Source organism: Falco naumanni, chromosome 2, assembly GCF_017639655.2.
Source record: "Falco naumanni isolate bFalNau1 chromosome 2, bFalNau1.pat, whole genome shotgun sequence".
NCBI classification, from domain to species: domain Eukaryota; kingdom Metazoa; phylum Chordata; class Aves; order Falconiformes; family Falconidae; genus Falco; species Falco naumanni.
In genome coordinates this window covers 8,339,726-8,363,909 of record NC_054055.1, presented here as the reverse complement: position 1 = coordinate 8,363,909, position 24,184 = coordinate 8,339,726, and the positions used below count along the sequence as shown (strand labels likewise).

At 40.9% G+C, this 24,184-nt stretch overlaps 1 protein-coding gene across 7 annotated transcripts in view; it reads right to left on the bottom strand.

The window, feature by feature from the left end:
• Positions 1 to 24,184, bottom strand: part of DLG2 (discs large MAGUK scaffold protein 2) — a 1,042,746-nt gene that overhangs the window by 892,525 nt on the left and 126,037 nt on the right. For all 7 annotated transcript variants that reach the window (XM_040583241.1, XM_040583240.1, XM_040583242.1 and 4 more), the window contains one exon: positions 4,684 to 4,782. In XM_040583241.1, coding sequence (XP_040439175.1) covers positions 4,684 to 4,782 — 99 coding nt within the window. The remainder of the gene's footprint in view (positions 1 to 4,683; positions 4,783 to 24,184) is intronic.

The following is a 24,184-nucleotide window of genomic DNA, read 5'->3' as shown; positions in this document are numbered from 1 at the left end:
ATAAGATTTTCAAATCCTCGGTCTGCTTCATTAGCAGAATCTCCTTCTGCTCTAATTTCTGCAGGTCATATTGCTGCTTAGTTCTATTTTTTTCCTCTGCTCTTCCAGCCTTCGTGTTATCTGTACATATGATCATGACTGAAATCAACTATAGAAAGACTTGACCCAAAAACCAAACAAATTGACAGGCAGCCACCTGGGGTGAAAAGGGATGGTTTGTAGTTGCTTGTAGTTGATTTAGATGGTCAAAAATAACCTCAGTGATGAGCTTTCACTCTTGGGAAGCCTTAATACTGGAAGAATAACAACTAGATACCAGTGGCTCTGTGGACCACCATGTGAAAACCAATTACCCAGGTAACTGCTTCCTTCTCCTCTAACTTTACCAAGGTGTCTGGTTTCAAGCCATATGAAAACAAACAATATGAGGCGAGTGGGTGAAATATGATGGTGTGTATATATATATATATACACACACACATAATGCACTAGTTTAGACTGGGCAATTTAGTGCTCCTTTCTGGCATTAAAACCTTCACTGTATCCAGGTACTTCCACTTGGATAACAAAAGCATAGGGTTTAATTAGGCAGTTATATTTAGAACCAGAGCCTGCAACATCCAGCTGAACTCAGTCTTTGTAAAAGCAAGCTTCTGTAAAACCTGAAAGCAATAGGAAGCATTCTCTGATTTTTTTAACTCTTTCATAACTCTTTCATGACACAGCCTTTTAAACATTTCTTAAGTTGTCTTGAAACCCAAATATTATAGAGCAAAAACTGTAAAGAGAAGCTGATTTTTTTAAAAAAATAAAAATAATGCACAATTGGCTTCATTATTATCTCTAATTTAAACAGTAGAAATTAAGAAAAACAAGAGTACTAGATCTCCAAGTTTTGGAGTAGACACTAAGAAGGGAGGCATCTACCATACTGCTAACACAGCATTAGTAATGTCAACATCTTACAAAATGTAGCCAGTCAGTATTTAGAGCTCTGTGCACCTACACAGAGAACACAAACACACACATCCCCTTACAAACGTGGAGAAAGATTTATGTGCATCTTAAATTGTGTACTATGGAGCACTTGTTGATGGCATTAAATTGCCAGTCTTTCACATGGTGTTATATTCCCTTTCTTCTTTTCAGGTCTTATATTGCACCCAAACAAGATACAACTAAATAATTTCCTGATTACATCTCTTCCAAAAGGGCAATTGATGTAGCCATGAACTTATGTCTTTATGATCGAAGCTCGTTTTTACCACTTGAGCCCAGTTCCAGCTAGGCTGCTGTGCACCACAATTGGTTGGTTAGTAGGCTAACACCAGGATACAAGTTATTTGAGTAATTAAGTGCCAGAAGTGAAAATCTCATGATATAGCCTCTTTATTACGACTGTTTTGTGCTACACATACACACACGCAAAAAAAAAAAAAAAAAAAAAAAAAAAAAAAAAAAAAAAAGAGAGAGAGAATCTAGTCATCTTGCAGATCCTGGATATGCACTTAAGAGCTATATTACAGATGAGATGTCAGAATAAATCCTGCTTCAGCCAGGAAGAGAAGTTAATACAAATTTCAGAAGGCATGAAGTTCTGTATACTTTAGTCACTGAGAATTTTAATGCAGTTCCCAGGCTGAACCAGAAGCCCTTGAGTGCTGGTGTTAATTTAAAGATCAACAAATTAGCAGTTCTGCCCCTCCTGACTGCAGCAGCTCTGCAGCTGGCCTCGGGCCCACGAGAGTCTCGGGCAGAAGCTACAACAAGAACCATTCCCTTCTCCTTGCATGGCAAATTTCACTGCTATTTAGCACAATCAATGTTTGAATCCTGACCAGCTTATCTGGCTGGTAGCTTTCTCAATGAAAAGAAAAAGATAATTTTCTTTTCCATAGGGAAGCACAGACCTTGCCGCTGAGAGCCCTGCAGGTAGATGGTAAAACGGGCATGGGGAGAAGTAAAGGCTGGGCAGATAGCTCCGCTCCTTCATCACAAGGACTCTGCGCCCAAGTGGCCACGGTGGCCCCAGGCTCAACAGCCGCAGAAAAAGGTTTGTTTTCTGCTTCACAGCTGTGGAAAGGATTTCATGTCTTCCTGCCCCAAGTCCATGCCCGGTTTACCACCCTTTTGTTATATGGGAGCTCACACCACTTTAGCCCAGCGCTGTCCCAGCATTCAATCACAAGGGAAAAAAGCTACTTTTGGGTTTTTAATAGACAACGTGCACTTTGCTCATGCTGTTTGCTGAGGGCCTTGTTCTAGCACCTGGCCCTGGGCTGCTGCACCCAGTGGTGTGTAAAGTCATTGGCCTCCAAGGGTGCTCAGTGGGACAGCAGGGTGGTTGCTTCCCTTCCTCTCCGGGAGTCAAGGCAGTCAAAGGAATATGAGATAAGTGACAATGGAAAGGACCTGAGCAGGTCCTTCATTCCAACTTCCTGCTCAGAGTAGGTCCAGCAGTAACGTCTGCTCAGGTTATCCCAGGCCCTTATCCAGTCTGATCTTGAAAATCTCCAAAGATGAAGACAGTGCAGCCTCCCTAGTAGTCTCATTCCCACAAACTCACCAGTTTAGGGGCTTATGAGAAGACAGTGAGACAAGCTGTGAAGTGAGTATGACTTGCAGCGTTGTAGGGAACGCACATTTATAGTCACAGGGTGTGGAGCAGAGGATAGGGAAAGGTCCCTGATCCATCCCACAGCTCTGAAGGGCCTTGGATAAGCTACCCTTTTGAAAGCTCTGCAACCTTCATTAATTTCAAAATTATACTTAATATTTTATGATCTATTATTTCCCATTCAAAGCCATAATTGTTTTCCCTGGCTTCCCACAAATCCCTTATTCAGAACGAAACAGAAGTGCTTCAGTTACAAATGCTCCGCCAGCTTTGTGTGGGCTGCAATGCTCTGCAATAGAAACACGGTACGCAAGGGCAATATGTCCTGAAGTGGCTCTCAGCTCTCAAGATCCATGGTGAATGAAGAGTTCATTTTAATTCTTGAGAGTTCTGCCTGGAGAAGTAAATCTAACAATCAATTGATCATCAGCAACCAAAAAGCTCTGGTGCATATGTTTAAGCATGTAGCCAGTCGTAAATAGCAATGTGTCACTGTCATAGCACCGGGCCACTGACACTCGAGCACAGTCACTTGAAAAAGAAATCAGATGAAACGACTCCCTCAAATGAACTGACATACTAAACCTCAAGCTCCAGGAAATGAAAACAAAACATCTGCTATCCCATGGTACTGGGAACTGAAGAAAATACCACTCACAGCTCCGAATGCCTTAAGAGTTTGGCAACAGAATTGGCAGGTTTTGGAGTTTACTTTCATGTACGCTTTGTACTGGGAGAGCTACAAACAGTATGAAAATGTAGACTTAGAATTGCTGATGGAGAGACATTGAGACCAGGAGTTCACAATCTCTCTAAGCAGGGAGGATGGTGCATTGTTCAGTTGGGCATACATACTGGAAATGATGCTGTGAAATTGGGTTGACATCCACTACATCCCTTGATTTCTACAACATCCTCACAGACACAACGTATTTAGGGGATTTGATAATTCCTTGCTTTGGGGAAATCATTTCTTCCATAAATATAGAGATAAATTTTGATGAGTATACGTGTTCTTGTATTTCAGCTCTCAAGCAGCACCATGGTCCTAATATGGTACACATTTTTTTCTGATCAGCTGGGAACACAGCAACACAACAAACTCAGAAAGTCATGCTAGACCATTAGTTCTTTAGATCTTGAATAGCTAACAAGCAGAGAAATCAATCCAGGAATGTAAACAAAGCCCATGGTAAAGCCTTAGACAATAGGAATAATCTGCACGTTTCCACTGTTAGAAACAACTTTCACTCTAGTCTACAAAGATAGTAATACAAGGATCATAAGCATGCCAACTCAGTTAATGTCTGTTTTCTTCTCATCATGTTTCCAGTTTATTAACTTCAAAAGAAAACTTAGTAATTTTCTTTCACTTAGAAAAGATAAAATACACAACGATTTCAAGGCTGAAAGTCTACATAATATCTAAGCCCAAGAGAATTGTTCCAGCCAAGTTGTGAACCTATGAAAATAACAGCAATATTATAATGAAACACAACTTCATCATTGCATGCACCAAGACTGTCACAAAGAGAAGTGTAACACACCCCCTTAGCACAACCATGAAGTCACATTGCTTGGCTTATTATTCAGCCAAGTTTTATGGTAGGTATCATTAGACTGCCCACACAAAAATCATCACTTAACTGACATTCATATTCTTCCACGCTGACTCCAGACCAAAAATAAACTACAACACACAGAGACTGAAAACACCTTGAATAAAATTTACTAACTGCACAACACCTTGGACTTCAAAAATACACTGAAATGACAACACCTTGAGAGCAGCAATCCTGTAGAACCAATGCAGATATTAACAACATTTTCACGCAAAAATAAAAAGTAAATCCTGCCTAGGACAGCATAAAATGCACCGGGATAGTAGCATACAGCAATAAATTGCAGCCATAAGCTTCATTTGAATGCGATAATGTACATGCAGTCATTAAGCAGCAAAAAAAGGACGACGGGAGCTCAGGTTCAATATATTCTACACTATTCACCTCCAACAAAACTTGACTAAATAAAGATTTCATTCTCCATCACAAAAGGGTGGACCATACCTTTGTCTTCATGTCTACCACATAATTTTCCAAAGTCTGGTTCTCTTTATTGTGTTCACCGCCTTGTCCAGATCCTTCCGATCCATTGGAAGCTGCAGACTGAAGAGGGGGTGGAAAAAATTAGATAAACTAGCTGAGATGTGCACTGTAATTCTATTACACTTAAATGTAAAGATTAGCAAGCACATACAAAAGGTAGCCTGAATTCAGATAAATATCAGGTGGCGCTCACACAAGATTTTCACCTCGGTGTTTTGTCATGCAAAAATTTCTGAGTTTAATCTTATAGCCACTCTGTGAAATCTGTTTAATCTTATGGCACTCTGTGAAAATCTTAATAGGCTAAGTCTACAAGATGATGCTTATCATAATCTCTGGTTGAATTCAGAAGGCATTCAAGGTGCTTTGCAGCTCTCAACATTGAACACGGATGTAGGGAAGGAATCAGTGCCCTCCCAAAAAAGGCCCATGGGTGGTGACGGGGTCTTCGGCTGGAGCAGCTGCAGGAATAGATCTCCTTACAGCACCAACTGAATGACCTGGTTTGTTTTCTTATTTCTAATTCATTACATTCTCTTAAGCATCGTATTTTCGAAAGGGTTTCATGCTTGTGTAGTAGCCATATTTGCAAATCTTTTAAATTCAAATGTTGTGGGTTTTCTGTTACCTTTCCTTCATTTACACAGATTTCAGTCTTCAATTACTTACAGAAAACCCTCAAAAAACACATGGTATTTTTTTCAAATACCTTTAATAAAAGATGCAGTAAAAGGCTGTATTTGTTTTTTCAATTTTCCTGCTGGAAACCTAATACATTATTGTAGGTTTTGCATTAAGACAATAAATATTATAAATGACATCTATGTTTACAATGCTCTGCCCTGCAAAAATGTGCTTGAAGAATTAGCCCTTGAATGAAACACAATGGCTGCCAGGAACTCGGATCTCAGAAAATTTCTGGGCACTTTGCAAGAGCACGAACAGGAAAGCAGAGTGAACTTAAACAGAGCACGGTGTCTTGCTTCTGTCAGTGCTGAGCATCACAGACACCACGAGTGATGTGGACCCAACCTTTTTTTAGCCTGTGCACCAGCAGCGCAGTCAATTTTAACACAACAGGCAAGGAATTGTTAGCATTTTAAATAGTCCAGCTATTGCCAACACAACTTAGAAAACAACAAGCCAGTGCCACAGAAGCAGCCAAATCACATCCACATGTGCAAATGTTTTCTCCTCTGATACTAGATTGTTTACTTAGGGCTCCGTCCAGCAAAAGACTGAACGTTGGCCCCAATCCAGGCAACTACTTAGACACGTGCTTTTAACTTCACTGGAACCAATGGCATTAGCCTCATGCTCCAGTAAAGAATGTGTTTGAATTTTGGATCAGGCCCAGCAGCTCAGCACCACATGGGGCTGAACACACAGGACTCCATGTAGGTCCTCTCTAAAGTTGTATCTTCTTGAACACGCTCTCAATCGTGCAGAACCATGCATTCCTTTGGCTTGTTTCTCATCACCAAAGCATGGTGCATATCCCCCATTTTTGATCTGGAGGGGTGGAAGATATAGCAAGGCAATCAGGGTAATGTTATACAGGGCAGCAAGGAACTGAACCCAGGTCTTGCATCTTGCCTCAGACCCTACAGAAAATCCAAGCAACTCCCTAACTGTTTCTTTCAGGAAGGGAAAACTGGTCTTGCATGGAGCTAAAAAGCATGCATTAAAAGTTTCATTTCGTCTTTGCTTTCTTTGAATACCTGACATAACCGTTTTCTATTGTTATTATTTACAAGCAACAGTATAAACTGTGCAAATCAATACCTTATTTGCTCTAATCATCAAGCCCAAACTCTGCCTGATCCTAAAGAAGCTAAGCTTTTGCAGCTTCCTAAAAGAGGTCTGACAATTTCCAGCAGAAACTATGTACTGTATGGTAGCATTTATCAAATGAGTGCAGCTGCAAAATTGGATAAAGAAATTCAGTTTGTTTATATTTTACACATTTTTTTTCCTCAAATTTTTCACCATTAGCTGACTCCAATATTTTGAAAGAAGATAAAACAATGGCATAAGATGCAATAAAATGTTTCATTTATTTTCCTTAGGGAAATGGGTCACAGATTAATTGTAAAGAGCAGAAAACCAAAGACATCGGGAGGGTACAGATAGCTCAAGTAATTGTAATAAATACCGAACATTTCTCTGTTCTAGTGTATTAAGGTTCAATAAATATTAGCAGAGTAATATGTGGTTCCCAAACCTGAACAAAGTATGTGTTAGCAATCCATCTGGAAAGCAACAGTCATTTAACTTTGTGTTATGAAATAAAGGGGACTGTATAATGCAAGAGGCTGGGTGTTGTGATAGATTTATTAGAAACTAGTATTCTTGGATCTGACTCTTTTCTTATTCTTGATTACATACAATCCTCCCTTTAGAGGCTAACCGAAAGCCTACGCTGTATAAAATTATTTATACATTTTATATCCAAAAGCTGCCTTCTCATGCAAAAGAAGTATTTTAACACCACCTCATTATTCCTGAGCTGCACAGGTCACCGTGAGAAGCAGAACTGGCAGCCCCAGGGTGACACAGTATGAATGCACTGGAGAACGTGCACCATGCTCATACATCCTTGTAGGAGGTTCTCGAAATGATGACTTCACGCTTGAATTAAAAATACTGACAAAAGTCTAAACTTATCAGACCCCTGTATCTAGAAGGCTGGTAGTTGGAACAACTCTATCTTCCTCTTCACAGAGGAAACTATTATCTTATTCTTTTCAAGCTGGTCCGAGAAAGAGATGAGATTTCACTAGCAAATATTGCAAAAGCAGATTAATACTTCATTCGGTAACTTTGCTCACACAGGTAGTTACCATAAGAATCGTTGATCACTCCAAAAGCAAACTTCCAATTTTGTGTATAATTAATACAAATCTATTTAGATTATAATTAACAGGGACTGTTCAGACCATGATCCCTTCAGAGCAATGTCTCTGTCATTGTGCAAACTCACAGCATTACTTAAATGTTTATTAATAATATAGTAATCACATTAACTACCTTGTTAATTTTGTTTAATTTTAACAGTGCTCAGCAAAGCTTTTCTGTGCTTATAACACATTCTTCCAGTAGCTTATTAGGACACGCACACTTGTCACAGTAAAATATCAACAAAATTCTTACTGATTTTTTTTTTTTTTCCAAAGTACACAGTTATGAATTATGAAAGACTTGTCACTGGTTCCACTTTCAGCAGGCAGCATGCTCCAGTTCACATCTGAGCCAGCAACCAGCCAGAAGGAGCATCTGCCCTCACAGGCATTTATGGCATATGAGGTTTCCAAGGGTCTTCACGCAGTAGCCAAACCCTGTAACAGTGGATGAATTCTCCAGTCTATTGTATGGCTCCAGAACCATCCACAATAGTTACACATCACACGTTGACTTCTCAGAGTGAGGGCCAACATTGGAATATGTTATTATATATTATATATATTATTATAAATATATATTATATATATTATATGTTATTATAAATATATATCTATAAAAATATTAAAAAGTAAGAAACATGCATGCAAACATTATTCTGCTCTTCCATGCTCTTGGGTGTTGCTGCCAAGACTGAATTTTTCATGCATACACCCGTATGGGATATTTTCTAGGGCACATATACTGTTTTTTGGCTAGAAGATGCTGATCAGCTTTGCAAAGGGACCAGGAATGCCAGTGGGAGTACGGGGGAGCTACAGCCCACGAGCCTAAATAAATCTGCAACTGCCTTAGGGTTCAGAGAACTAATGCACCTTCTCCTACAGCCGGCAGCTTAGGGAATGCTCTCCTGTGTGCTTTTAGAGACAAAAATTCAAAATAGAAGCTGATCTGAGACCCCTTTTGGTGTTTTGTATCACGAATTGGTAGCTCTGCTCCAGTCCCACGGGAGCCTGTAGATAAATGCCAGCTTGCCCCAAATGATCTGCATTAAGAAAGGCATAAAAAACCCCAGTGATCTGTTAACTTTTGGATGCTAATGTCTGTCAGGAAATCTATCATCTTGGTAACCAAATGCTCCCAGGAACATATACTGCTGAGAGAGACTGGTTTTATTTAATTAACTTTTTCAAAAGTAAGCATTTTAAAAAATCATAACATTTAAAAAGCTAGAGGGGGAAAGTAAAATGCAACATAACATATGCCAGAATTATCCATTTTACAGGACATTGATGTAAATTAATTCACTTAGCAGCTATGCTAGAGTAGGAAGCAACCTGAGCTAAACTGAGGTGCACAGCAGGATACTGGTATGAGCAATGCACACAGCACCCCTCTACGCCAGGGTACACCCAACCCTGCTCAAGCCATGTGTGAACTGAAACTGGACCCCAGTCAACTTCACCCCTTACAACACGCCAGAAACAGCAAGAACACCTTCTGTGTTCCTCCACCAAGGGCTGCACCTTCCTGCCATACCCAGGCAGAGCTGACAGCTCTCCTGAATATATTGTGAGCATCTCAGTTTCGGTTCCTGTTGCTGACTATCTTGGACCACACAGACAAAAAAAAATAAAAATATACCTATATAAATTGTTGCACATCTTGGAGGGTTTATGGGAGACACAGCATCATTTGGAACTTGAAGAGTTTTTCCTGCAATGCCAGGCAGAGAAATAATCCTAGAGACCTAGTTTTCCTTTTTCTGTATCTTGCTAGTCCGATTTCCATGCCTCTTATAGCCCGTATTACAGGAAGAAGTGTCATTCAGCAAATTTTTTGGCAGGAATTAACTTTCACCAGTATCACAGATGACTGAAAACTCAGACAGACCCAGAGAAAGCCATGCTAGAAACTAAAACCAGAAAGACAATCCCACAGAAGTGTTTCATTCGCCTCAGCTGAGCCTAAATTTCAGTCCAGAAGTAATACAGCAGAGCTCTCTTCTTCTCCACAAAATCCTTTTAAAAATATGATGCTTAATTGTTTCTGAAGCCCTTTAGGAAAGCATGGTTTGGTATCTCTGGTCAAGTGGTTTAGTCATCAGAAAGGATTTTGTTTCTATTTCCATGTCAGTGTTTCTGGTTCGTTGTTTGAAAACGTCAAGGTTTGCTCCACATCACATCGCATTAGCTGAGTCTTTGCAGCTGTCTCAAGTCAGGGTGATGTTGAAGATTGCTGCGAGGTCTCATGGCTAAGCCCTGTAAGAACATCCCCGCAGTCCCTTCTGCACCAGTCTTCCCAATATGAGCAGTTAATGTGAATGGAGAAAAGAAATATACACATTTGGGCATGGATTCTACTGTACAAATCGCACCACAAGTGTTTGAATTTTTTTAAAAGTTATTTGGAAGTGAGCATAAATATTGCAATAATATTTATTTTACCCTGAGATTTTTACGATTCCACTTTAGCTAATATGGATTCAACCTTTCAGAAGATTTTATGACAGACTTAAAGAGTGTTCGAGCTCAGGAACAATTATGTGGCTGCGGGCTCATGTTTCAGAAAGGTCATAATCTGATTTAATGCTGCTCCACCCTCCCAAAAGCAAGCCTTGCTCTCAGCGTGCTCCTGGGTGTCAGAATGTCACCAGCGAACTTTGCATTTGCTTGTCCTCAATACGGATTTGACCACCCGTCTAAAAGCTGTCGTCCAAGCTATCAGTTACTCAGTAGTCTCTTTGGCTGGGCTAACACGAAGCCTATACTCAAACTCCATCTCCCTGATTACCCGTATCACATAATTATCCTGTTGCACTGTGACTCTGGTGTGGGGCAGGACAACTGACTTCCCAGGCTGGAAAGAGACACTAGCTCATGCTTCAGCTTTTCTCCTCCCAGACAGAGCTCAGATGAAGTTGGCTGGAGTCAGCTGGCCTCACAAACTCCAACCTTGTGACTGACTAGAAGACACACCCAGGAGCTTCATCTTGCTGATCCAGGCTCCATCTCCAGTGTCACTCACCCAGGGCCTTCTTTTCAGGTTGGGGTACAAACCAAGGCACCCGTGTGCCTCCTTTCCCAGTGAGCAGCGTGTCACCAAGCTCACACAGCGGGGGACTCTGCCAAATGCAATGGCTCAGACAGTGGGGAGGGACCACGGCACTGCGCAGGAACCACAGTCCTCGCAAATGCAAGCCTTGCAAGGGTTCTTGCTTAGGCACAGCATCTCCCCTGCTGGGACCTGGCGCACCAAATACTGGTGGCTGGAAGGGTGTGCTGACCTGCTGCATGTGGAAAACTGAGCAAAAAAAAAAGCATTGCAAAGATGAACCCTGTGGCAAGGATGAAGAGATAAATGATTCACAGTTCAGCTGCAAGAAAATGAGATTCAAAGTACGAGACTGGACAGACGGGTTACAGTTTTTGGGCAAACACCCACCCTTGCTGTAGCTCCATGCCAGGCAGTTATCCACTTAAGAAATGGAGACAATTAACTTATATATGGCAGAATTTACACCCTGATAAGACTATTTTCCAAAACACTCTCAGCAACCATGTTACCAAACAAAGTAGGGCAAATTCAGATGCCTCTGAACATGAGAATGAATGGGATGAAAACTTGAAACAAATAAATGCATTTTCCTCAGCTCACTGGGATTCAGTCAGATTCTGATGCTCATTCTTCCCATTCCTCACCTTTCAGCCATTGGCCTGCACTTTGCTGGGCATAAAGATGAAATATGGAGAGTAATTTGGGATATTAAAGATCTATTTCTTTCAAATAAAGCAGAAGCTATTACTGAATTCTCCTGAAGGCTGGAGGAAAAGGACTAGAAAAATTAAAAGGCCGAACATAATTAATGAATGCTCATTTAGAATTGGCTATCATGCAATGTCTTGGAAGCTAAATTTACAGCTGAAGAAGGCAGGCTGTATGCAGAAACAGGCTCTGGGAGGAGCTCCATGTGCACTCTGTCAAGCTGGGGGGAAGATAGGGTGCTGTGGTTGCAGGCAGGTCCCTTCAAGCATGGAGCTGTGACACCTGCCAAAAGCCCCTCCGAGCAGAAAGTTCAGCTGCAATAAGACCGTGTTAAAGCACATGGTTTGATTCCAGTTGTGCCCATCTGCATACGTTTTATTCATTAGCTTCAGTGAAGTCCCTCCACACTTAAGCCTGTATTAGCGGAATGAGAATCTTGCCCTGAAAATACAGGCAGACCACAGCTGGAAGCAAATTCAAACACTTCGAAATAGAAAACAGAACGTAAGTCATTAATTGTAAGAAAAAAATGACTAATGATTTTAAATTAAATAATATCTGCATGATATTTTAATTAGCAAGGATAATGTTTATTTTACTTACATAGAAGTTCTGGATACATAAATTCCAACCTACATATTTCAGTTGCCATAACAACTTGATACATTTATTCTCTTGTGTCATTTTTCATTGCATCAGTACAGCTGGTTTTTATTTTTTTAAACAAAAAAAAAAAATCCAACTGCTTTGGTTGCTACGATAACACAATATTTTTTAATTGTTCTTTTCACATCTAATTCTTCTTGAAACTAATATACTTTCCCTCCAAAGATGTTCACAGCACATCATGGGAATTTCACTACCAATTCCAGGGCTCAGTGCTGGGTTTGCCAGAAATCCCAAGGATATGTACAGCCCTTAGCTCAAATCACTAGTTCAGTAGTCCCCCTTAGAACACTACTCATATGGCTTGAGGTCAAGTTTTAACATAAGACCTATACAATAACAGCCCCCAGTTGGTACATTTCCCCTGAAAACCAGAAATAAATCAAAGGAGTGCTAGACTCTTCAGAAAGGTGCATAGCTATAGTCAATTTGAGGCAGCAGTGGCAGCAAACATAGCTGCGGAGATGCAAAACATTGAACGACTGCAGTGCTCTCTAGACCAGGAGGATATTACAGAGCAGTTCCCACATTTCATACACACTGTTGTAGCACACAATGAGCTTGACTTTGAATTTATCCAGGAGCAGAACCGATTCCTAAAATCTTGGGGTCTCCAAGGAGCTGGCCTAAACCTTTTTTACAAATCAAGACCATCAAATGGTGTCATGACGGGAGGAGCAGAGAGGATGAGGGTGGCCTTTCTCCCCCCACCTCCAGCTAGCTGGGCAACTCAGCAGAGCCTGCTGTTGCCTGTTAACCCTTCCCAGCTCTGCACTGCCACAAACCGAAACCCTATTTCAATTAAATTGCAGTTACTCAGCTGCCAACGTTGCATATTGGTCTGGCTCCCTGTAATAACTGTAATGAGAGAGACCGTATTAATTCATAATAATTATATTAAGATGCAAGATGAGGAACTGCTTGGTAACCACTGTTCCATACAGCCGGCATAGAGTGACCTCAGATTAAAGAATAGCGCATTTATGAATATAAGGTTAGAGGTTTTGATGGAAAAGAACTAGTGCAATGGCTCCTGTGGACTGTCTTGGCCTTTGGGGGCAGCTCTTCATTTACTACTAACTTTAATAGCCTCTTCAGTCAGGAGGGCTATGACGATGGCTTTCAGAGGACTGTATCCCTCATCATTCTCAGGAGAACATGAGCATACATGTGTGTTACCACACAGTTTAGGACAAGCTCTAGCACTGTATTTTTACTGTGACAAGCATCGTAACTCTTTTTGCTCCTGATCATACTATTCCTCATTATAAAAATGATACATAATGTGTTAGGGTAAATTAAAAAAAAAAAAAAAATAGAATCATAACAACTCCAAAGAGGAGAAACACCCAATGGTGCTAGGTACCACATGATAACCTTGTAGGAAACACACTTAATAAGAAGTCACTCAGATAACGTGACTGAATCGATTTATTTCATGATGCACTGCAGGTCCATAGCAAATCCAAGAACAGAATCCAGCCTCCTGTCTCCACCACTGACCCACACTGTCTCTTGCTATTTACACACACCTCCAGAGAAATCACAGAGGAGCAAACACCACATTTCACTTGAGATTCAACTTTGTGCCCATTCTTGCCAGAAATGGTGAATTTACTCAATAGCAGTAATAAAACCAGTCCTATTTCAAGTACAGGACTGATATGTCATAAAGCGATACCCAGGAAAACCAAAGGTGTTTTACACTAACGCGAGGATATAAAGCCTGAACTAAAAAAAAAGACAAAACCAGGAAAACCACAAAATCAAAACCCGGGAGAATATTGTAATGACTTTTTCTTCTCAACATAGTTTTGCTTCAAGCATCCTAAACCTTGGTATAGCAGAGTATTTGTTTCAGCTATAGCCACAGGGAGGGGAAGTAAGCAGTGGCTGTCATTACAGCAGCAGGCTGCCTTGCTAAGGCATGGCTGCTGAGCTGCACAACCCTATGTACTCATGCTGACACGCAAAAATACTGTGGCTAAACAAAACCTTCGGCAAAACACAGTGCCACCTCCCTTCATTCAGCTTCCCTCCTATAGAGCATTACAAAATGCTTTGCCCTTATATATGTAAAAGGAAAAGGACTCAAAAGGTAAGTCAAGTAGAATGACTCAGGTCATTAAAATGCAGAATATGTCATCACGCTCCCTAAATATCAACAAGCAGACAACGATGTGAAGTGAAAGGGAAAACAAACTTTCCCTAAACACTTTGAAGAAGGCTGGGGTTCCACAGAGCTACCAGACAATTTCCTTTGTGACAACTGCCGTGAGCTACATGCTGGGTAATAACCTGCCACTGCCTAATGGAGAGATGGCAGAAACCACTGCTTTCATATGAGGACTCCAACTATCAACACCAACCACTGACCAAGGCTGTTAAACCATTATGGACCACACAGGGATTTCGGCTTCTGTGAGCTCGCAGTTCTAGAAGCACAGAAATGTGAGGGCAGCTGTAACTCCATTAAACAAACATCAGTGTCAACTGCATCATGAGAAAAGGAGCAAATGCCTCATGTACCAGGCAATGCCAAGGGTGGTGGAAGGGAAGTGTCCTAGTCCATGTAATGCTCCTTCCGCGCATACTACCTTACACAGCCTGTCTGATTCCTACAAAGACCAGGAAACCTCCAGCAGTGCCAGCTGAAGCTGATAGTCCTTTACATGAAAAACTGCCTTTGTCACAGTCCACTGACACCAAGGTCCAGCTCACATGATCAGAAGGGGAGCCTGGATGAGGCGATAAATCCAGTCTCTTGAAAACAGTTTCTGACTCTGCAACACCTCACACTAAAGCTGTCTGCAGCTTTATGCATTTGGAATGTGTCTAGGCAGTTTAGATAATTCCTTCTCCTTTTTGTTGGGATGTATCTAACATCAAGGTGGCTGGCTCAGGTAGAGATGTACCTACAGGCTTGGAGGAATGCCAGATGGAAAACTTAATCAAAAATATCTGAAAATATTTTTATTGTTGATTAATATTTGCTTGAAACATCCCGGATCACCTTTACGTACTAGCTACTCTACAAGCTCACTTCTCATTAGCAAGGTCTCAAATTCCAATTCAGGTTGTATTCAGAAGCCTCATAAAAACATCGGTGTTTGTTAATGTCAACAGCACACCACTGTGTGATATTCTTTATATGGAGCTGTCCTGGTTTTGGCTGGGACAGCATTAATTTTCTCCCTAGTAGCTGGTACAGTGCTGTGTTTTGGATTTAGGATGAGAATACTGTTGATAACAGACCGATGTTTTAGTTGTTGCTAAGCAGTATTTACACTAAGTCAGGAAGTTTTCAGCTCCTCACCCCACCCCATCAGCAAAGGGGCTGGAGGGGGCACAAGAAGGTGGAAGGGGACACAGCAGGGACAGCTGACCCAAACTGGCCAAAGGGATGTTCTATACCATACAATGTCAGGCTCAGTATATAAACGAGGCGAAAAGGTGGCCAGGGGCTACTGCTTGGGAACCGGCGGGGCATCAGTCAGCTGTGGTGAGCAGTTGCAGTGTGCACCACTTAGTTTGTATACATAAAAGAATTAGAATCATTATCTTCCTTTCCATTAAACTGGCTTTAATTCAATCCTCAAATTCTTCTTCTTTCCCAGTTCTCTCCCCCATCCCTCTGTTGGAAGGAGGGAGCAAGTGGCTGTGTGGTGTTCAGCTACCTGCCGTGTTAAACCATAACAGTAGCCCACCGTTCGCAAGCTATTGCTTTTTTACTATCAGGACAACTTTACATCTCACTAGCTTAAAAACTAAACGTCAGACTGGCGTTTCACTAGCTTAAAAAGCTAAGCAAGATCATCTTCTTGACACTTTTTGTGCAGTAATTAGTAAAACAGGGTTCACAAGAGGTGCCCCTGTAAGAGATGACCAGTTTTAACATTGCATTTTTAAGGGCTACCGGCAAAAATGCGGTTTCTACTATTAAGACAAATACCTGCAAACAGTGATGTAATTTTACAGTTTGGAAACATCGCAATGCTTGTTTTCTTAGCTATGGTTAACTAGGAATCCTCCACACATTTGTGACCAACTACCTGCTCACAAGGCACAAAGCCAAGCCAAGCCTCCCCCGTCTTTTGGCTGGGCTGCAACAAAGCACTGTGAAGCTGGACACAGAGTCTCTTGGTTTTCCAAGTTCACTACGATATGAACACGCTGCTCAGCACTGAGCAAGGACATCCGATCAGTCCTCTGCTCTCCGTGATGGCTCTCCATAGAGCAGAGCCACGATATAAAAAAGGTCTGTGGTCCTTGTTCAAGGGTAAGACTATCATCACAATTTGTAAGTGAAGAGCAATAAATGACAATTCTAATCCTCAAAAGTAACAGAAGTGCCCACTGTGGGTGCAAAGACGTGTGTGTGTGTGTCAGGCACATTCCCCAGGCAGAAACAAAAGCAAGGAAGCTAAGAAATAAAAGTTGTAATGAGTTAAGAAACAGCATTAAGATGTACACAGATAACTGCAGAAGATGGACTGCATCAGGCAACAGCACAGCCAGCATCCTGAATACTGGAAACTCTTGTTACAGGCTTGCTGCTGACCTAGCAAAGATACCAATGGGTACCCTGGAAACATTTACTGTCAAAAAAGTACAAGATAACTCAAAAAAAGACTAGCGATTATGTAAGTGGAGGCATATGTCCGTTATGAATCTTCCTACTCCTTGGGAAGAGACAAAACTGTCTGTTTTGTTGCCTCTGGTTTTCTACAAACTACACCACTAAAAAAATGTGTGAGAGAAGACACCAGTCTGACGTAACAAGTGACCTGAAATCTCTCTGCGGTTCCTTTCAGTCCTTCTCACTGTAATTAAATTCCAAAACATACAGATCAAACTTGTTGTAGTGGTTCATTAAAACAATAACAATTTAAAAGTAACCAATCGCTGTTTCCACCGGAGTTTCAAAAGCTTTCTGCTGAGAAAGTGGACTTCAGATCCGCTACATCTGTTAGTCCTAATTGTATATTTTTTTACCAGCTTGCACAGCACCTGTTTGCCTTATCTCTTCTCAGAAAGAGACACCTTGACTACCTGAAAGTGCTGAGCTAAAAAAAATATATACAGTGACAGAGCACAGCATTTCAACAAACCAGATAGGCTCCCCTACACATCTGCAAAGCACTGGAGGGTCTGGGAAACCTTCATCGCTTTGGTCAGTCCTTTCAGCCAAGCAATTTATGCAGCTTCAACAGTGAACTTGACACCACTACCAGGGCTATAACTATATAGTCACAAGGCTGACGTGCTGACAAAAAAGCAGAAGCAGCCATACGTATCAGCCAAAGCAACGGCTGGAATGCTGAAATCATTCCCAGGCACAGGGAGCCATTAGCCGGTTCAACCATTTTCCCCCATCAGCATCGTGTAGGTCTACGCAGGCTGATGAAAGCGTGAGATTCAGCTAACATGACATTTTTTAAACATGAGCTATTTGAAGCTGTATTAAAAATTCAGTTTCAGAACTCATACGTTAAACTAGTTTTCTGAGTGTGGAGGGAATAAGCACCTTGCAGAGACACGAGGCTGCAGATACACAGCCACACTTTCCATCTCCTTTGTGCTGCTGCAGGGGGCTTTCTGCTCCATCAAACTGTCCATTTCTGTTCAAGACAACAGAAATTGGAGAAATGTGAGCAAGCTGTGGGGCAATATTGATCAACAGGAAGAGAACGGCATTACCAGGAATGATTGCTATGACTGCAACCACCTCTTCTGGGACAAAAGACAATTTTAAGGATGAAATGAGATAGTCTCACAGCTCTTTCTGAAAAGCTTCTGCACACTGGAAGTGCCAACACCATGAAAGCTCCTCACTGAATATATGTCACGAAGAGATGAGGATGGAGACGTGGAGGTCAGTCGCTAGAGAGGTACAGAAATAGACCTGCAGAGAGAAGACAGGCCATGACAGACCTTAAAAGAAAGACAAATGGAGTGGTGTTGATACGGTGGAAAGGTGGAAGGCAACAGAGGCTTCCAACAGCAAGGAAAACATGGTTAGAGAAACCAGCCCAGGAAGTGATCCCTATACTTGGATGGGTAAATAGATCAAGATTACATGGAAAAAGAAACACGTTCCTGAAGGCTCTTTTCAAGGAGGAGGAGAATGGCCAAGGGTGAAATTCACTCCTTCACAGCACACAAAGGTCTAGAGAAATGCTTTGTTCATGGTCAACCTAAATATTACAATGGCAAATAAGCAGTAAATTGACTCATCTCTAAACCAGGAACAGTTTTCACTGTAACTCATGACACATTAAAGTGGTACAGGTGATAGTTAAGCACAGCGGTAGGGGTGATAGTTAAGCACAGTCAAGTGTGTAAAATGTACAAGCTGAAAATGCTTAGTCCTGTGGTTCTAGTCATAGAATATTTGTAACTATATTATACATTAAAAATGTGGAGAGAAAGGATATTTTCAAGTTGACATCTTCCCTTTAACTTCCCAGGTTGTTACATTTGGGATTGTATTTACTATTTGTTAAAACCTGCAAGTACTTGTCCCAGTTTATAAAAAAAAAACCAAGCAAAGCAGGGATGATATTTTCTCTTTCATATATATTTATCTCAGCGAGCAAAGATATATGCACCTATCCAAGAAATCGCTCCCACGGTGATCTTTATACAATCCAGAAGTCTTGGGGTGATATCTTTCTTTATTCTTGGAAACTATTTAAGAAGCATTTTAATAAAGAAGTATTGGTAGACTGCAGAAATATATAATGGGCTCTTAGACCTCTCTACAGAGACCTGTGTCCTTTGCACATGGAGGGCAGTGAATTCTCCTGCTTAGTTGCTCAGATTAGTGAATGATCAGAGTTAATAAACGTGTGAGTGAGACAAATTGCTCTGAAATATTTTTAGAGTGAAAGTTAACTAGAGTACTTTCATCCCTGAATATCAATTTTACAGAACCCTCACAGTTTTATAGGGCAAAGAACGATATTTTTATGAGTTGATGTATTTGTTTTGGTAGGTGGTTCACATATAACTTCTCAAAATCTTATTAGAAACAATGAATTATATCACACACACTTCAGAGGAACTGCTGGCTTGTGGTAGAAGCCTGTTGGCACATTCTGATATTTTTACATAGGTATTTTTTCGGATTACTCTGATATGCCCTTGTTAAAACCTATCATGTTTCAGAAAAATTATTTTAGAAAAGAATATGTTAAAATTGCAAAGCTTTTTGTTAAGTGGTAGATCTAGTAGCTAAAGATACTATGAAAATATCATTTTTGACCTTGGTACACAGAAGTGGAATTTACACAATAGTCTGACCTCAGTGCTTACCACAACAGAGACCCATTGCTTAATTAAAAGTTTGGCTAATTCTGTATACTGGTTAATATTCAGGCACATTTTTATTGGGGTAAATTATTGTTTCTGGACCCTAGCAGCTGCTCTGGCCTGCTCCCAATCCTTTGCAGATGTAATAACAAATCCCAGATCAGAAAACTGCCTAGAGGTTGTTTGACAGGCATATTATAGGAATGTTAAAAAGAAAAAATAAAAACAAATAAACCTGCTGTGGTGGATGTGACTCTTCCATCACTGCTGATCTGGTTTAGTTTGTTTAATGCTGAGATCCCAGTTCTGTTCCCCCTCCCACCAACGTCAGTAGAAAATAATTGTTAAGCTAAACAAACAATTGTTCAATTAAATCAAATATCTCTGTCAGAAAGGAATTATCAGACCAGTAAGCCCTCGAAACTCCCATGCAAGGCACAGCAACATGAGGGTGATGTTAAAATAAGAGTGAGAGGCAACAGAGGAAAAGGCTTTTCCTAGGAGCGCATCTTTTGCCATCTCCTTGTGTCTGCGTGGATTTCGAAGAACAATGTCTAGTTCCAAGATTTGCCCAGCAGGACAGAGATTTTCTGTTTAGAGAGCGGCACGACATGCATGCTGCCCTGCTCTGTGTCATGACTCCATCGGAAAACTCTCCTGTAGGGATTCAGGTTACTGGGGGCAGAACACGACATTCTGGAGCATTTCGGTCCACAGGATGAGACTGTTCTTGGTTTAGAACAAAGACATTGGCCTGACCACATAAAAACACACTCAGAAGCAGCTCTGAAGCGATATTTAACAGACGTGCTGGCACTCGAGTTATTGACAAGCTACAGAACAAATAACAAATTTATAAATAGAGACCCATAGCTGCAGTTAGTTATAAATAAGGTTTTTAATAACACAGTGACTTTGCAGTTACCCATTTCTAGTTAGTTAAACCATTTGAGGAGGCAAGCATATAAAATAATCTCTGCAAGTAAAACCTTATTAATGCATAAAAAAAAAATACAACTGCAAAGGTAATTTATATTAACAAAAATACATTCAACCAAGCTTCAGCATTGCTGTTAAACAATGATCTAGTTATGGTTGTTACACATCCTTGGCGCTGAAGGAACACAACTAGCAAAACATAAACCAGGATGTCACTTATACAGTACCCCTTAAAAAGACTGCTGCCTTCCTGAAGGAGAACTTAGTGCCAAACAGAATTACATGGGAATTGGCTCTGGTACAAAATCAACCCACAGACACAAACTGCATTTGATCAGATAAATGTATACTGTAGGAGCTAAATCTAGTGGAGAAACAGACACATAAAACTGAACGTTTTGAACACTTCTAATACAGCATTATGGTTGACTCTTGCATATTAAGTATAATCACTTAAACAGAATCATATTTGGCTCCTGGGGGTAAACCAAACCATACAAATTAAGCTGTACCCAGTTATAAACAAAGAACACAAAAAATCCGTAGAAGAAACTGAATTTTTAGAGGCACATCTAGAAGGGTCTTGCAGGTCCACATTTTTTTAGACAATCTGTTAGTGTGAAACAGATTAATGGTTTGATAATTGCTCCAGGCAGAAGACTTTTAAGTAAGAGGTTTACTACTGGAACTTTTAACAAGCCAGCACTTAAAGGACAGAGAAGCAATTACAATGTTTATAACAGCTGGGTATAAGGATAGCAGGCATTCCTGAAGCAAGCAGAAATAGGATTCATTTTGCATGCCGCAATTGACTGTCTTGGCAAAATGAGCCTCTAGCACAAGAAATGCATGGAACAACAGGAATTAAATGGAGAACTGGAATCTTTGGGGACCATCTCAAAGCAATGATAATATCACACTGTGCTGAATGGAGATTGCGCACGTGAGATTGTTGTGTGATGACCAGACTTGCACAGTAATTGCAAATGATTCTCGTTCAATATGCTGGAAGTATCTGCACCGTATGCCCTATAAGTAAATAGTCTTTTCATGCTACGATGATAAAGGGACAAGCAGACCTTCAGCTACCAGATTTATATACAAGAGCAACAGCAGTGTTCCTTCACCTCAATTTTCCATCTGAATAAAGGTCAAAACATTGCTGACCAGAAATAAGTAGCACTGGAGACCAAACTAATGAAAACAGAGGTTGAAACAAGGGTAAATTTATGTCTTCTAATGAGCTTCTGGAGCTGAGCACAAGCCTGTAGCTTCAAGCAGTGTTAATATTGTCATAGCTAAAGAGCAATTCAATTTTTGTTTTACCAGATGGATACCTCCATCTAGGTACTTTTATGTTCTTCATTATTGTATTTTCTGAGCATCTCACAGTTTTAATTCTGTCTATCTGCACATTTAAGCGAGAGGCATCCTTTACCTAGTGACTGTTTAACGCAATGCAGAGAGTCCTTGGAGAGAAAAATACTTTTTCCCAGGCAAGTGACCATTTGCTAAGCTGAGGAGCCAGGCTCAGACCTGCACACCCGCTCTCAGTCCCCAGTCACCCACTAACTGCTGCACAATTGCAAAGGTTTGACAGCAGAGATGGACAACACCTTTCCCCAGCCTTACCTGGAACTGGGTAGGGCAAGAGCACTCCTTCAACAGTGGAAAACCTGAATTTAAACAGCTTCCAGCTGAATCCCTATCTCACATTTCCTAGGAGTGAAATCGGTCTTCTCTATCCAGCAGGGACAATTTAAGAGCCCTAATTTTAAGAAAACACTTTCAAGCTGTGAATGCTGGTCTTATAAAGCTTAGTCCAAAGTAGCAATGAAGCTCTTTGGAGGAGGCAAAATCACAAAGAAACGCTGTCTTCATGATTTTCAGCAGCAGATCGGGCACTTCCCCAGCCAGTACGCTAGCTGCGGTGAATAGCATGCTGAATGTTTATAAAATAAGGTAATGCTGAGTTTCCCTGCACTGAGTGCTTTCTGTGCTTCTAGTCCAAACAAATTAAGATTAGACTTGCAAAACAGCTGAAGCGCCCATTATACAGGCTCGCCCTTTTCTTACTCTTCCTGTAGCATCTGCTCCTGGCCCCTGCTAGAAGCCAGATACCAGGGTACATATGCAAGGCAATTGTTGTTTAGTTTAAGCCAATGCAGATGCTTTATTACTGCAACTTGAAGTGACTCAGCTTAAAAGTAGCGAGATCCTCAGAACTCAGGAGGCACGTTATGGTTGTAGTGTCAGCTCTCCACAGCCGTGTCCTCAAGGGTAGCTACCTGGCATTTGTTTGTTCCCAAAACAAGCTTGGCTGCGCCATATCAATCAGCTCAATGTCTAAGCACTCTCAGCATCCACAAACTACGTGTTCCTGGCACACCTTCACAGCCTGCTCAGTTAGGTGATCTCCAAACACACTTCCTCCCATATGTTCCACCAACCCTCCTGCTGAACCCAGCATCCCGCATGCCCTAAATGCAGTTTGAGAGAGATGAACGTATGGGCCCTGTGACAGTGCCTCACATACTAGGCACGTGGAGTGAGTTTCTTAATCTTTTCTGTTAAATTATCCCACTTCAATTTGAATATATGTGGTGGTGACAATGGGGAGATGGAGAAGAGCTAACAGGGAGAAGGACTTTGCATCTATGACTCTTCAACACTGATGTTTGGGTACCTGGTGGGGATGGAGGATTCCACCCTTGGGTATGCTGAAGATGACAAAACATGCTGTAACTTTAATACTCATCAGAGCAGTAATAATTATAAACTCCAGGCTATAGAGTCATGTGTCAGCACTCTGTCCTAATAAATATTTAATTATTCCATATAAATTGGCAACACTCCAACAAGATAAAGCAAAATAATACCAGCTGGCATAATGCATAGCACACTCTCATGGGTGAGAACAGAAGCACTACCAGCTCTGCTCAAGAAGGGAGATGAATATGGATTTCTGCATCCCTGGAAAAAGTTCCAGCCAAACAGCTTCTTCATAAGGAAAAATGCATCAACAGTGCCTTTACACACATTGCAAGAGGAGTCTAGCTATGGTCTTATTTACAAAAAAAGAGATCATGATTCTGAACCTCAATTAGGATAAAGTATCAGTGTCGTAATGAAGCAGATTTTAAGGGAATAACACCTTGCCCCATTTTTTGAATTCTTTACTTGTTAGTTTATAGGTGTGTCCTGGGTTTTGTGGACCTTAATTTTTTAATTTTTTTTTTAAAACCTTCTTTTCTTCCCACCATGCAGTGCACCACAGGATATGGTCCTTAGCTGATACCTGGACATGGTGAGATGCCTCAAACACTGTAATTACCAGTTCCTTTTTGTGACTAAGTTCTTAAGTCCTTCTCTCAAACCTCACATACAGCCCTTCAGGAAGTACCCAGAACAGCAAGGAATTAAAACCTGCAGTTCCCAAATCCTGAGTTAGCATTTTTGTTAATATACAAATCTTGCAGAGTAGTTTCCAGGATCTTTTTATATATACATGGAGACACAGAGACATATATAATGCCTGTGCTGTCAAGACCCATTGCCTTCCACAGTGCCCACACTGCTCTTTGTTTTGGAAAATAAAATATTTCATAACTCTAACAGCTCCTTTGAGAAGAGTCTGAGCCAACTAAATATTTTCTTTCCCATAAGACCCGATTTTTCATCAGGACCCAGCATTTGTTGCTACATGGGCATGTTAGCTAAAATCACAACACTGCTGAGGAAAATCAGGTCACAAAGGTCATTTTAAAAGACTGGGGGAAAGAAAAGCAGAGAACTTAGAAGCTCCTGTTATTATATATGATTAGTTAAACATATGTTTAAGTGCTTTATGGAACAGCCCTGAATAAATTGTTCTCCA